This window comes from Terrapene carolina, unplaced genomic scaffold (genome assembly GCF_002925995.2).
Source record: "Terrapene carolina triunguis isolate 2854851 unplaced genomic scaffold, T_m_triunguis-2.0 Scaffold234, whole genome shotgun sequence".
Lineage (NCBI taxonomy): Eukaryota > Metazoa > Chordata > Testudines > Emydidae > Terrapene > Terrapene triunguis.
Genome location: NW_020664585.1, coordinates 2,095,513 through 2,107,985, shown reverse-complemented (window position 1 = coordinate 2,107,985; position 12,473 = coordinate 2,095,513). Strand labels below are relative to the sequence as shown.

The following is a 12,473-nucleotide window of genomic DNA, read 5'->3' as shown; positions in this document are numbered from 1 at the left end:
TATCAACAAAGCTTTGACTTGCTGCCAAGTCTGTGGCCTTTCAGATGAGATCTAGTCAATTAAACTTCCATGCACCCTGCTTTGGGGATTACAACACTGCTGAGGTGAGAGGCTCTTTTCTCTAGAACAGTGACAATTTGGGAGGCCTCTAGCTTCCTGTTCTTGAGACTGGGCAAGGTTCAGTCACCCGAGCAGTGCAGCTCTCAATGTTTATACATTTCACTTTTCTGCTTGTGGGCAGGCACAGCAGGGAAAGATTAATATATGTATCTGTGATTGAAAACAGAACCAGAAGTGTTGCGTTATAAACCCATTTTAGCCACAGAGCTAAACCTTGCTCCACTGGCTCATGGGATGTTGCCACTGATTCAATTGGAATCAAACTAGGCTTCAGTGGGCCCACGCGCATGAGCGTGTCTACACTGTACCTCCAAACTGACTATTTTGCAAGTTAATATAATATAAATAAAAATAATTTATGGAGATATACCTATCTCCTAGAACTGGAAGGGACCCTGAAAGGTCATCAAGTCCAGCCCCCTGCCTTCACTAGCAGAACCAAGTACTGCTTTTGCCCCAGATCCCTAAGTGGCCCCCTCAAGGATTGAACTCTCAACCCTGGGTTTAGCAGGCCAATGCTCAAACCACTGAGCTATCCCTCCCCCAAGGTACAAGAAGCATGTCAAGGGCAGATAAAGAAATTGTTTATCCTTGCTATTACATTAGCTCAACCTTCCCGACTGGAGTTGCTAGATGTCTAGACCACTCCTCACATTGGAAAGGTTATGGGCGAAGATCACCTGTTGGAGAGCAAGACCATGCTCTGGTAAACTTGGGACATGTCACTTTCTAAACATGCAGCCTCTGCCTTTCTCTGTGACTTTGTCCTTTTTCTCCATACTCCTGTAATGTCTGAGCAGACCTCAGAATAACTTGAGTTCATTACAAACCAATATTTAAATGTGTTCAAAATTGCCCCTTGTACAGGCCCAGTTGCTTTTTCTAGTTTTCACATGCGCATAGAAATAAGTAGTGAGGTATACTCCATCTATCTAAACTAAGCCTGATGCTAAGGGCTTCATCTGTCCTTTCCTTGGAATAGACATTTTATACGTTCTGTACAACTTCAGCCTCGTGGGTTAACTAACTTAATTTGTGTTTTGGAAGCATGTTGTATTAAGAGACAAAATCAACAGTAAAGTCAATTGGTTCCAGTACTAATGTTTATCTTTGTTTCTAGGTTGTTGGCAAGAATATTAGAGCGAGATTATTTTTACATAGCAAAGGTACAGTTTACTATTTAAGAAACATGAATATATTGTATTGGATAGTCACCTCAGTCTCTAGATATTGATGATAAATTAATGAGAACAGTTACATAATTTTTGTAATAATCCCTTTTGTTGGTTCTTGCATGCCAAAGCAGTGGTTTTCAACCTGGGGTGGTCCACAGACTGTTTAAGGTTTCCAAAGGGGTTCACACCTCAAATAAAAAATGTTTAGGGGTCCGTAAATGAAAAAGATAGAAAACCACTGTGCTAGAGCTAAAGGGGTCTGGCAGGAGCCCAGCTCAGCTGTTTAAGGGCTGGATGACACATTGCATGCAAGGTTTTAGCTTGGCTTCCTACGGTTTCTAGTTTATACATATTTTACCAAGATTGATTTTGATTATGGAAACCATGTTCTATTGTATCTTGCATAATTATGCTGTTCAACCATGTCTAGGTTTTAAAAGGGACAGAGGAAGCTGCATTTCCAATTCATCCTCAGTATATGGATATATTTAATGACACCTCCATCCACTGGTTTCCTTTACAAAAACTCAAGGAGCTCCCACCAGAAGCCTGGCAGTTTCAGGAAGAGCCCGTGTACCCGGAATGTGATGACCTGGAGATTATCAGGAAATAGGACAAATGGAGTTGTTTCATGCTTTAAATGGAACCTTTAATTACTCCCTGGAGTTTGTGCCTGTTTTTACAGGGCTACATTCACTTACAGTAAGGGGATGTTAAGCTCACTTACCACAACTATCAATATAAAGTGGGGGCTGGCTAACATATTTAGCCAGAAATCTTGAAGGCAGCAGCAGTGTCTGCAAACAGAGCTTAATGCGACAGGTTTTTCTCAGAGGTAGTGATTTTTTTTTTAATCTGTACCTTAGCTTACACTATTTATTATTCACTAAATAAAGTCATACTAGTTCTTTTTCCATTTTGCTGAACACTTGTATCTTGTGCTTTAAAAAGTGACTGTGTTGAACTGACCAGTTCCTAGAAGCCTGGGCCTGCTTTCTGTAACCTCCCAGATCAAGGCTGGCCTTCAGCGAGGTAGAAGTTTAGATCTGTATTTTATATCAGCAAGTTATTCTCAGTTGTGTCTGACCCGCTACAGAACAGAGAGAATGAGATGCTCTCTCTCAAGGATTTGAGAGGTTAAGGGGTTCTCAACCACAGCTAAAAATACTGCATCAAGAAGCCATGGCCTCCAGGGGGGCTTTCCCTGTGCACTGCTATGGAAAGTCAGCTACTGACTGCATTCTTGCATGATGATCCAGATCTTGAGTACCTCTAGACAGGAAGAGTCGGGCCTTAAACAACTCATCACTAATACGTACAGAGATACTGAGCAAGTTCTTCCAGGCAGATGTCCTCTAAGTTTGTTGAAGCATCACCACCCACCCACGCTGAGGCCTGTGTTTGACATTACCTATCATAAGGCTTTGCCTGTAGGATTCCAGTGCAAGGGTGAAGCTAAAACCAGAAAGAAATGCCGAATTACCCACACATTGAATTGGCATTCAGGAAGCATGATTTCATCAGCCAAGCAAGTTGCACAAACATTTTTCGTGAGGGTTTTAGCGGTGCAGGTGTTGCCTCATGGGAAATTGTTAGGTGAGAAATTAATACATTTTTGCATAGCTGATATGATTGCTAATCTAGTTTAAAGGGTGACAACTGCTTGTCTCTCTCACTCAACAGCACCTTTTAAACGCTAACTTTACCGTGCGCTGTCTGAACAGCACTCTTAAAAATCCTACAGAGCTGAAAATCCATCAGATCTACGAAGTCAAGTCACCTCTTTATTGTAAGACAGTCACACTAAACAGCTGTTAGCATGGGGATCTTGACAATACTTACTATGTACAATGCTCCTGGCACAGAGCAGGATCCTTATTTAGCCATATCAATGAGACTCTGAAGAGAGGTTGGCACCCACGTCTTTTCTCCTTGTACAAACACAACGCCCCTGTCAATGTAAATCACAATTCGTCCAAATGTGTACAATTGTTTTCCTTCATGCCGCTTCCCGATCACAGGCATGAAGACGATATTGTGTTCTTCTGCTTTTGTTTGAATGAGGTCCTTAAAATTCATTGGCACAGAGCTAGCAGCCATGCCTATGCCCCGTTGGGCCATGTTCTCAGCCTCTCGCCGCTCCTGCATAGCTTCATACTGGAAGTCTTTCCTCCGCTCTGTGTGAGTGAGATAGGCAATGTTTTCCCGAGCACCTGGTTGCATGTAGCCACCTGTTTGGGAAAGAGTGAAACAGGTGAAGACAAGGTTCCAATCCATTTTTGAACAGGATACAGTGATGAACGTAAATGCTGAATGTCAGGGGTGCAGCATACACCTAGCCCAGTGGGACAGAGTCCGGGGGGGAGTCTTAAATGCTATTGTACATCTTTTACAGTATTTGATGCTAAAGAGATAGCAGGATATTCAGGCAAAACATTCTCTGAATCAATTCTATTGAACTATGACAAATGGCAGGATTTAAAACAATCCTTTGTCACTGAATCTCACCAGAGTGTCTAGAACAGGTTGGACAGGGACGCTTGGAGGAAGTTGCTCCACTGCAATGCCATTAGAAACGGAGGGAAATCTGGGCAAACATGCCATGCTCCATCCAAACCCAAGCCCCTGCAATCAGACCAGCTGTCTACTAGCAGGTTAGACAGAGTGACTGCTGAGAAGCCAGGCAGTTCAGTAGCCGTAAAGAGCTCAACATCAATCAGCAACTCCACACACAAAGAGAGGCTTTACGTCACTTGGTGGCTGTTCTGAGTACCATTCTAGGAGTGTCTCAGAGGAGGTGAATTCCCAGTATGGTACAGTGTACGCCTATAGCTGTGTATCTGGTTCATCATTTTACTATAGGAATATAAAGCAGCCTTCAAGACTGACTCTGGACTACCTTCTGTACTGTGCCATGGGCCCACAGGACTATACAACAAAACTTTAAAAGAAGCAGGGTAAGATGTTGATTCACTGCTGGGGCAGGACACACAAAACAGGGAAGTGGGTTTCAGAGACACTTTATTCTTCTCTTAAGTTTTGCACCTTTTATGTGTTTAGTTCTCCCCACACAATCCTGTCAGCTGCTAACTAGCTGTACTAATTCCCAACAGTGCTTCCTCCTGGACACTTCCATAGTGCTGGGAAGAAGCACCAGTGTTCACCACAAAGCAAAGATCACAAACTGTAGCTTTAGAAACCAAGTATTTGAACAATGGCCCCTCAGGGATGGTGTCCCTGGCCCCTGTTTGCCAGAAGCTGGGAATGGGATGGATCACTTGATGATTCCCTGTTCTGTTCATTCCCTCTGAAGCACCTGGCATTGGCCACTGTCAGAAGAGAGGATACTGGGCTAGATGGGCCTTTAGTCTGACCCAGCATGTCCGTTCTTATGTTAATCACTGACATATAAACACACAGATACAAGACACTTAACATCTCTACACCTCTGCCCTTTAAATATGGAAAAAGTAACTGTACAAAAAAAAATTTTATATTTCAGTCAACTGCAGCTATCAGAACAGCAGTCTAGTGCCACACATTTGTGACACAGAAGCAAAGTATTTTTTCATGAGTGGTGGCAGGATGTATGGAAAGTGTAGTTAGCAGGGGTTCTGACTGAATAGAAACTCATACACAAGAATCAAGTACTGCTGTATTGGGAAGCACTAGGTAGGATAGAAACGGTGAACCCTTCACAACAAGTTACTTACCGACATTGGAAGAGACAGCCCGGTTCATGATATCAAGAGCTTCATTAAATTTGTCCTTGATCGATGGATGTGCTAACACCTGGTCTGAGAACATAGACTTCCAACCAAGGTACCACTTGGTGATCTCTTCATAATTGGGGCTATTACTTAGCCAGGAGCACAGCACCTGCAAAGAAATCGAAAAACACACATCAACGGGGCGGCACAAACATGGATCAATTAGTTTGATTCTAAATTTGCTTATACTAACAAGAAGGGACTGTAGATCTGTATCTGCTAAAGAAGCAGAGTCTCCATCTGATATACACGGAGCCATCACTAAGAAATGTCTGCATTTAACGTTCAAGCCATTTCTGCCATGCAATACACACTGGGCAGGAGTTGGAATTCTGAGTTTAACCAATAAAATATTTCACTGGGCAACAGCCAGAGAGCCAAGTCCCTCACAGCCGTTCACCACCACCTTATCATTGGCTTGTTCTTTAAAGCAAACAGTTCATTGGTTAGTCTCTTAACTACACACCTGCAGCCATTTGGGGAAGAAGTGTTTCTCCAGAAGTCCAACAAGGCTGGACACAGAGACCATCCCCTCCCAGTCGATCACCCAGTAAAATGCATCCATATGCTGCTGGTGAGGGTTAATAACGAGCTCATTGAGACACATCCCTGGGGAGAGAAGAGAGAAGTCAGAATAGGAACTGCTCTGCTGGCACATTGCCTGCTTTAAACTGCAGGAAGTACTTCAACCTATTCAGCTAGCAATTTAAGTGATCGAAGAGGACTTAAACCAAAGATGCTGCCTAACAGGGTTCAAACTCTTTCAACTGTTTGGATAATCTGAATAGCTACAGAAGCCATCCTTGGCTCCAAAAAGGCAAGTATGCTAAATCTCTACTGGGTGCTACTCTCTGCTAGAAGCATACATCTTAAAACAGTACACTGAGTTTTACTTTGGATGGCATCAGGGGGGCTGTGTGAGACTCTGTTCTTTGGCTTGCCTCACCGAGTTTAGGCACAATGTTTTTGACCATGAAAGCCTCCCAAGATCCTGGTGTAAACACTTCTTTCCAGGGCTGAAGGATCAGTTTGGCTGAGGAGTCACTGGGATGCCATTTCTGCAGTGCATTTGCCAACTTGTTTCGGATTGGAGAATATAATGGCTCTAAGCGAGACTGCATCAGTGGAAGCCAGGGGTGAATCCAAGAGTGGATTGGGACAGTGTCTGTCAGAGGGTTCCAGTTTTCAACCTTGAAACAAACAAAAAAGTTACTGCAATAGAAATAAATCTATCCAGTGACTCCTAAGCAGCTGAGCCCCTCTCTGCCAAATGCACACAAAATTATAATGAAAGCATCCCACTGTTAATAATGCTGCCCTGAGGCTCCAAAATGAAAAGGTTATCAAATATTCGTAACTCATGGTGGTTTGAACGTTGGTTCAGAGCGTGGCTTCTCATCTTACCTCCTTCTGTAGTTTGGGGAAGATAAGCTGATCCAGAATATTATCCAATATCCAAACAGGAATAACATGCACCCAGCTGTCCAAGAAATCTACCATTGGTCCACAGTTTCTCGGCTGCCACTGTGTTATTATGTTTCTTACATACGGCATCCACATTTCCCACATGAGCCTGGAAAAATCAAAGTCAAGATTAAGCTACAGCCTAGGTCTGGTGGAAGTGAATGTTAAACATTTAGTTTATCTTTTATAGAGGACTTCAGGGAATTAAAAAGGCTACTTTGTTTACATTTGACAGCTGGATTTTAACAGACACTTCAGCTCATTAAAGAGCATCATCTGGAAAGTGCATTTCCACCCACTCTTCTCCATCCCCAATTGACCATCATTTGAGGGTGTTGCATACAAGTACCATTGGTTTATTGGTTACCTGTGAAAAGCATCCGTTGCTAGGTCCTGCCCACTGTGCGATAACAACTGATCATTTTCTAAAAGCCTTTTCCACTTGGCTATAATTTCTGTGCCATACATACAGTCCTGAAAAGAAAAAATGAGCCAGGGCAGCGTTTACTTCTTTCATGGTTGCCCATTAGCATGTAAAGCAGTGGGGTGGTGGTAATGTGCTGAGGGAGAGAGACCTGCCTCCCCTCTGCCGACAAACAGCAAGCTGACAGGATGTGGCAGACAGTCTCCCACTAGGGTATAACCCTGGAGTGGATTTAATATAAACCAAAGATACCAGGGCAAGGAGAAATAAGATTTTTAAAAGCTAAAGCTACATACTATAGATACGATACTATATGTTTTATCTATCAGGTGCTAAATGGCATGACTTGCTGGACAGCACACCCTTTAGTTGCCAAGGTGGATTTCCCATGCAGTACAAGGAAAGGGACTTGTCTTGCCATTTACTGTTTCTTCTGAGCACTACCAGCCTCTGAAAATCAGGTCCCTTGATAACGGGTCTCCAAACATTGAGACTCCCACAATCTCCAGTCACTTTAGAAAATCTTGGCCTTCAGCTTTAGTGAGTAATGTCAGCAGCCCTCCTTTTATTAGCAGGTTAAGAGTGCTCCCACATTTTGCATGCATACATTTACCACAGTAGACCATGAACAAACTGAATGATTTCCTATGGTCGTTTAGTCAACTTTTCAATCAAAGCAAACTACAAAAATCTTTTCAGTCCTAACTGATAAAATACTGAAGCCAAACCCAGTACTCACCTTGAGGGGATCCCAGTTCTTGAAGTAATCTTTCATGAGAGGAAAGACGATAGCTACTGCCAGGTCCACTCTATCGGACATCCTGTATTCCTCATAATACTTATCTTGGAGGGTCTCAAAAATCTTTGCACATTCATCCAAGGTAAGTGGATTGTCACAGTTAGGCTGCATTCGCCTCTCGCATTCCTCCACCAATTCCAGGACCTTGCTGAGGTTGCTAATTGCTGTCTCCTCATGCGAGAGGACTTCAGACATCTTCTGTATCTCATGGGTCAGGTTGACAACCATGTCTCTCTCGTACTGCAGCTGCCGATCATTCTGGATGATCTCCTGCTCTGTGATGTCGATGAGAAGTTGCAAGTTGTGCTCCAGTTCTGGCAAGGCAAATGCTTGGGGCTTGGAGTCTTTGCCCAGTGGCTGCTGAGGATTGTCATCTGGGATATTGTGCTTATGGCTGATTTGACTGTAACTGTAATAAACCCTTTGTTCCCGGCCAGTCATGTCTATAACCTTCCAATAAACAAAAACAAGTATGTCTAAACAGCCAGAGTTCATACTAATATTCGAAGGAAATCCATTACCCAGGATTGAGACTGGAAGCTATCCTGGTAATTCAGCAGCTTCCGGTTGTTATTAACATAACCAAGTTATTTGAGCGAGAAGACTGAAACTGAGGATGCAGCACTTTGGGTCTCTCTCAAAAGCAACTGCACTCCATGCAGTTATAGCCTCGCTAAGGATTTGGAGTCACAGGAAATTAGGAGGTGGGGGCAGAAATAAGAGCAGAGAAAAGGTCTTTTCTATCTGCCTGTATCTGGAGAGAAAGGACTATGTTTTCCCCTCTACCATTTCACAAGACTGTAAATACAAGTCACCTTATAACATAAGGAACTGCATGCTGCGTCTGGAGGAAAGTCTTAAGCAATTCTATTACCTCAAGAACTGGGATTTCAGACCAGGGCTGCCCAGAGGGGGGGGCAAGTGGGACAATTTGCCCTGGGCCCCGCAGGGGCCCCCACGAGAGTATAGCATTCTATAGTATTGCAACTTTTTTTTTTTTTATGGAAGGGGCTCCCGATATTGCTTTGCCCCAGGCCCCCTGAATCCTCTGGGCGGCCCTGTTTCGGACAAGCAGAAGTTCACTGGCTGCACCAAGGACAAGTCCAGTCACTGTCCCTCAGGGGGCTGAGAATTTGGTTCTCATTAGCCTGTCAATAACCAAAGCTTATGACTCACCTCTGTTATGTTTGTCAATGATTCTTAAGTACTCGCAGAACCAGCACTTTTGCTCAGAGGGGCAACAAGATCCTGCCACATGTTCTGCAGATTTTCTGCTAAGTATCTTGTGGATTATAATGAGGATGATGCACCTTAGGCAGATGCTAATCTCCCAGAGATTTAAACATATCATTGCTGTGGATATTGGTCTTACCTTAACTTGGGATAGTTCCTTTTGAGGAGTTGTGAGCTGCTTGCCAATCCTGCCTTTGGCCTTCAATTCTTCCACTGTCTTGTAGGCATATTTGGGTTTTTTCTTGCCTCCATTAGGATCCTTCCTCCACTGACTGAGCTCTTTCTGATATTCCTAAATAAAAAGCCAAAGTCAGACCAGAGATGCAGGTTGCTGGCCAGCCATGCAAGTCTGTCATAGGATTCTTTACACAAGAATATTTCAGCTCAGGTCCCTTAAAGAATGCAGTCTAGAAAAACAATGGGCAAAGATAGGCAAAGATTAAAGCTGAATGGCAGGTTACTGGCTGAAATTCTGTGGCTGAGTCAAACATATTACAGATGGTCCTAACCAGTACATTTCTGGATCTTATTCCCAGGACAGAGGGAAAAAATACCTTCAGATGTTCCCATTAGCCCAGCCAAATAAACAGGCTTTCCAGTCCCGGAGCATTAGCAAGTGAGATTCCAGCAGCAAGGGCAAAGCCATTAGCATAAGTTTCTCTTTCAAGGGATGGGGGAGAGAAAAAAAAACACACACACACACACACACACACACGAGGAATGGAATCTAACTTCAGCTTCCTGCATGCCACTGAGCTGAATGGCTTCCCCGACATGGGAGAATGCCCTAGTACTACAGCCTGATTTCACATAACATTGCGATGGGAGTCTTCAACACAGAGTGAGCCCTTAACCCAGTGAAACAGACAGACCAAGAGTCATACCTCTTCAGCTTCTTCCTCGGAGTCAACAACAGGGAAGTCCTGCAAGGACTGACTGGTTCGTTCAGAGCCATATGCTCCCAAGGCTCCTTTGCCTTTCCTTTGCTTGGCCTCAATCGGATTGATGATACCTGGGGAGTTTCAGAACAGTCAGTGAACGTCAGCTAGGAAGGGGAGTCTAACCATTTGAACAGGAAAAGCTGTAAATAGGTCACCATAGGAAAAAGAGTGTTATCAAACTGGCACAGATCATCCAGTCTGGCATTCTGTCTTCAGCAGTGTCAGTATTTTGCAGTTACACATTGTTATTGGTGGCCCTAAAATTTTCAGGCACTTTTAAAAACCTGCTGTAGCATGTTCCTCTGACCACCGATGCTAATGAATTCCATACACTGCACAAAATAGCATTCCCTTTGATTGTTCCAAGTTGAATGCCTTTTAATTTAATCTCCCTCCTATTGTCTCCTCCTCATGCTACATAATCAGAGATTGTGCAGTCTCCCACCACATGTCAATTTCATCTAATTACTGCTGTAATTATTTAAAACTAATACAACTGGATTTGATCTTGAAGATCCAACTAGTCTGAAGGAGAGGTAGGCAAACAAGAACCAAGTTTGCAGTTTCCTTACAGAATCCCCATCTCAGGCCCACACTCTTGGGGAAAACACACAGTACCTTGAGCATTCTTTCCAAGCCCTCTACCAGGGACATAACCCATTTTCTGAAGAAGCTTCTGCCCTATTCCCTTGGTGTGTCTCTCCCAGCTGCCGAAGTCCATGAAAGATTTGGTCCCTCCTATAAATCCTTTCTGGCTGGGTTTGAAATTGCCACCCTGTTAAAAGAAAAAGAAAAGAAACCAATACCAGATAAGTGATATAATCACCAAGCTCCTCGCCATCGGTCTCAAGATGAGACCTCCCCTGAGGAGCCTCACCAGCCTGCACTCTGTGCTGCTCTTCGAAGTATCCGTCAGAGAGCCCCCTAGGCCCACTGCTGGAGTTGGGGGTTTGTAGCCCCATTCCCATTATGGGCTGATCTATAAGGCTCTATTGTGGGCGGAAATAAATTGGTTCCTGATATTTTGCATCTGAACAGTCGAAAAATGGATTTTGATTTTTAATCCATTTAATTGGTAATTTGCTTATGCTAGTCACATTTAGTACTGTGAAAAGAAATAATTTGAAAAATATTTATCATTGATGGGTGGAAGCAAAACCTGGACATTCATTTACTTCAACCTCATTCAACTCAAAATGAGTATCAATGAAGGGAAGGGGCTTAAGAGGCCTGGGGAGGAGTGAAGCTCCCAAGAACATACGCAATCCATCAAAATACACAAAGAAAAGCCAAGGGAAACTCCTCCCTCGACTGCAAACCAGTATCACAAGCGGCTCTGTGATCTTACTCAGCCACTGTTCTCCCTTCTCAGCTGCTGTATCACTGAGCCAGTACCTGGACTGTACCGTGGCTGGCGCGCCGTAAATAACTTAAATAGGTCTAATACTTTTATGAATAACTCACTGTTTTTAACTTCTTTGGTACAAACTCCTTAGGGAATTCTTCCTGCTTAATGGGCTTCTCATCCTCATCTGAGTCTTCTTCTATCACTTCCTCAGCTGCAGCTTTCCTTAGTCCCGCACTGATGAAATTAACGGGGGCTGAGTAGTCCCGAGAGCTGCACAAAAAAGGGATTTCACAGTCATGCTGTTGTAACACAGTTCCACTGAATCAGAACTGGAAATGCACACACTCAGAAACACCTTGATGCAGTTTTTCCTGATTTCAAAATAAACTCAGTGTTAAGAAATAGCAGTAAAAGCTGTTAAATTCAAACTTCTGATATTTCATTATGGAAAACGTTGGTTTTGAGTGTGCGCGCAAGGCTCTCTCTAATGAGTTGTAACCTAGCACACTGGTGATCCCCCTCACAACCCCCTTACTAACTGGGCAATAAGGAAACAAATCTTGGAACCAAACTATATATGAAGAATTCAGTCCATTTGATAACACACTGAACTAAATATTAACCCCACCCCTCTCCACACAGATACCCTCCAAAGCCATTACAATCTCAAACTGGCCACAGTAGCAGAGTTTCCTGGAGAGCTTCGCCTTCTGAATCAGGCTCTATACATCAAGTGACAGAGTTACATTCATAGGAAAACTTACAAAATCAAATATCCTATAGAACTTATAAAGGAGTCCCCCAAATAGTTCTTTGCAGACTGACAGAGAAAAGAACCAAATTAAAAGTGAGAAATCTATTGGTACTGCACAAAGGAATCAGTATCTCATTTGGACTGTTACTTTAGCTTATCAGCTATGCTAACAACAAAGAGAAGATTGTTCACAGTCCTGCCAGGGTTTGCAGGGCACTGGTAACTGCCCGTACCGTTTGCCTCCGAAGCTGGGCCTCTCATCGTCCGAGTCGTGCTCAGCCCACACGCCATAGGTGGCCTCCTCCTTGGTCTGCCAGTGGCGCTGGCGGTTGGGGTTGAACTCGTTCTGCAGGTCCCAGTCCGTGATTTCAAATTTCTCCATCTCCACATCATCATCGTCATCTTTGCCGTAGAGATGGGACATCGACATGATGGCCTGGGAGAG

At 43.6% G+C, this 12,473-nt stretch overlaps 1 protein-coding gene and 1 long non-coding RNA gene across 2 annotated transcripts; one reads left to right on the top strand and one right to left on the bottom strand.

The window, feature by feature from the left end:
• Nucleotides 1-611: 611 nt before the first annotated feature.
• LOC113407660 lies at nucleotides 612-2,209 on the top strand. The gene is made up of 2 exons (XR_003370040.2): nucleotides 612-1,286; nucleotides 1,726-2,209. It is a non-coding gene; the product is annotated as an uncharacterized LOC113407660 (long non-coding RNA).
• An 87-nt stretch (nucleotides 2,210-2,296) lies between these two features.
• TFIP11 (tuftelin interacting protein 11) lies at nucleotides 2,297-12,467 on the bottom strand. Its single transcript, XM_029912635.1, has 12 exons — nucleotides 12,262-12,467; nucleotides 11,391-11,544; nucleotides 10,545-10,701; nucleotides 9,870-9,997; nucleotides 9,125-9,277; nucleotides 7,693-8,202; nucleotides 6,897-7,003; nucleotides 6,470-6,638; nucleotides 6,012-6,255; nucleotides 5,532-5,674; nucleotides 5,009-5,174; nucleotides 2,297-3,526 (listed from the first exon to the last, which is right to left on the bottom strand). The coding sequence occupies exons 1-12, from the start codon at nucleotides 12,456-12,458 to the stop codon at nucleotides 3,171-3,173; spliced, it is 2,484 nt and encodes an 827-aa protein (XP_029768495.1). The 5' UTR covers nucleotides 12,459-12,467; the 3' UTR covers nucleotides 2,297-3,170.
• Nucleotides 12,468-12,473: the final 6 nt, after the last annotated feature.

Bases quoted from the DNA above. Each gene is read 5' to 3' on its own strand.
- TFIP11 (XM_029912635.1), bottom strand. From the start codon at position 12,458: ATGTCGATGTCCCATCTCTACGGCAAAGATGACGATGATGATGTGGAG. The intron at 9,998-10,544 runs GTACTGTGTGTT...GAAACTCCCCAG, and splicing joins GCTTGGAAAGAATGCTCAAG to GTATCATCAATCCGATTGAG. The intron at 7,004-7,692 runs GTGAGTACTGGG...TTTTCTTTTCAG, and splicing joins AGAACTGGGATCCCCTCAAG to GACTGTATGTATGGCACAGA.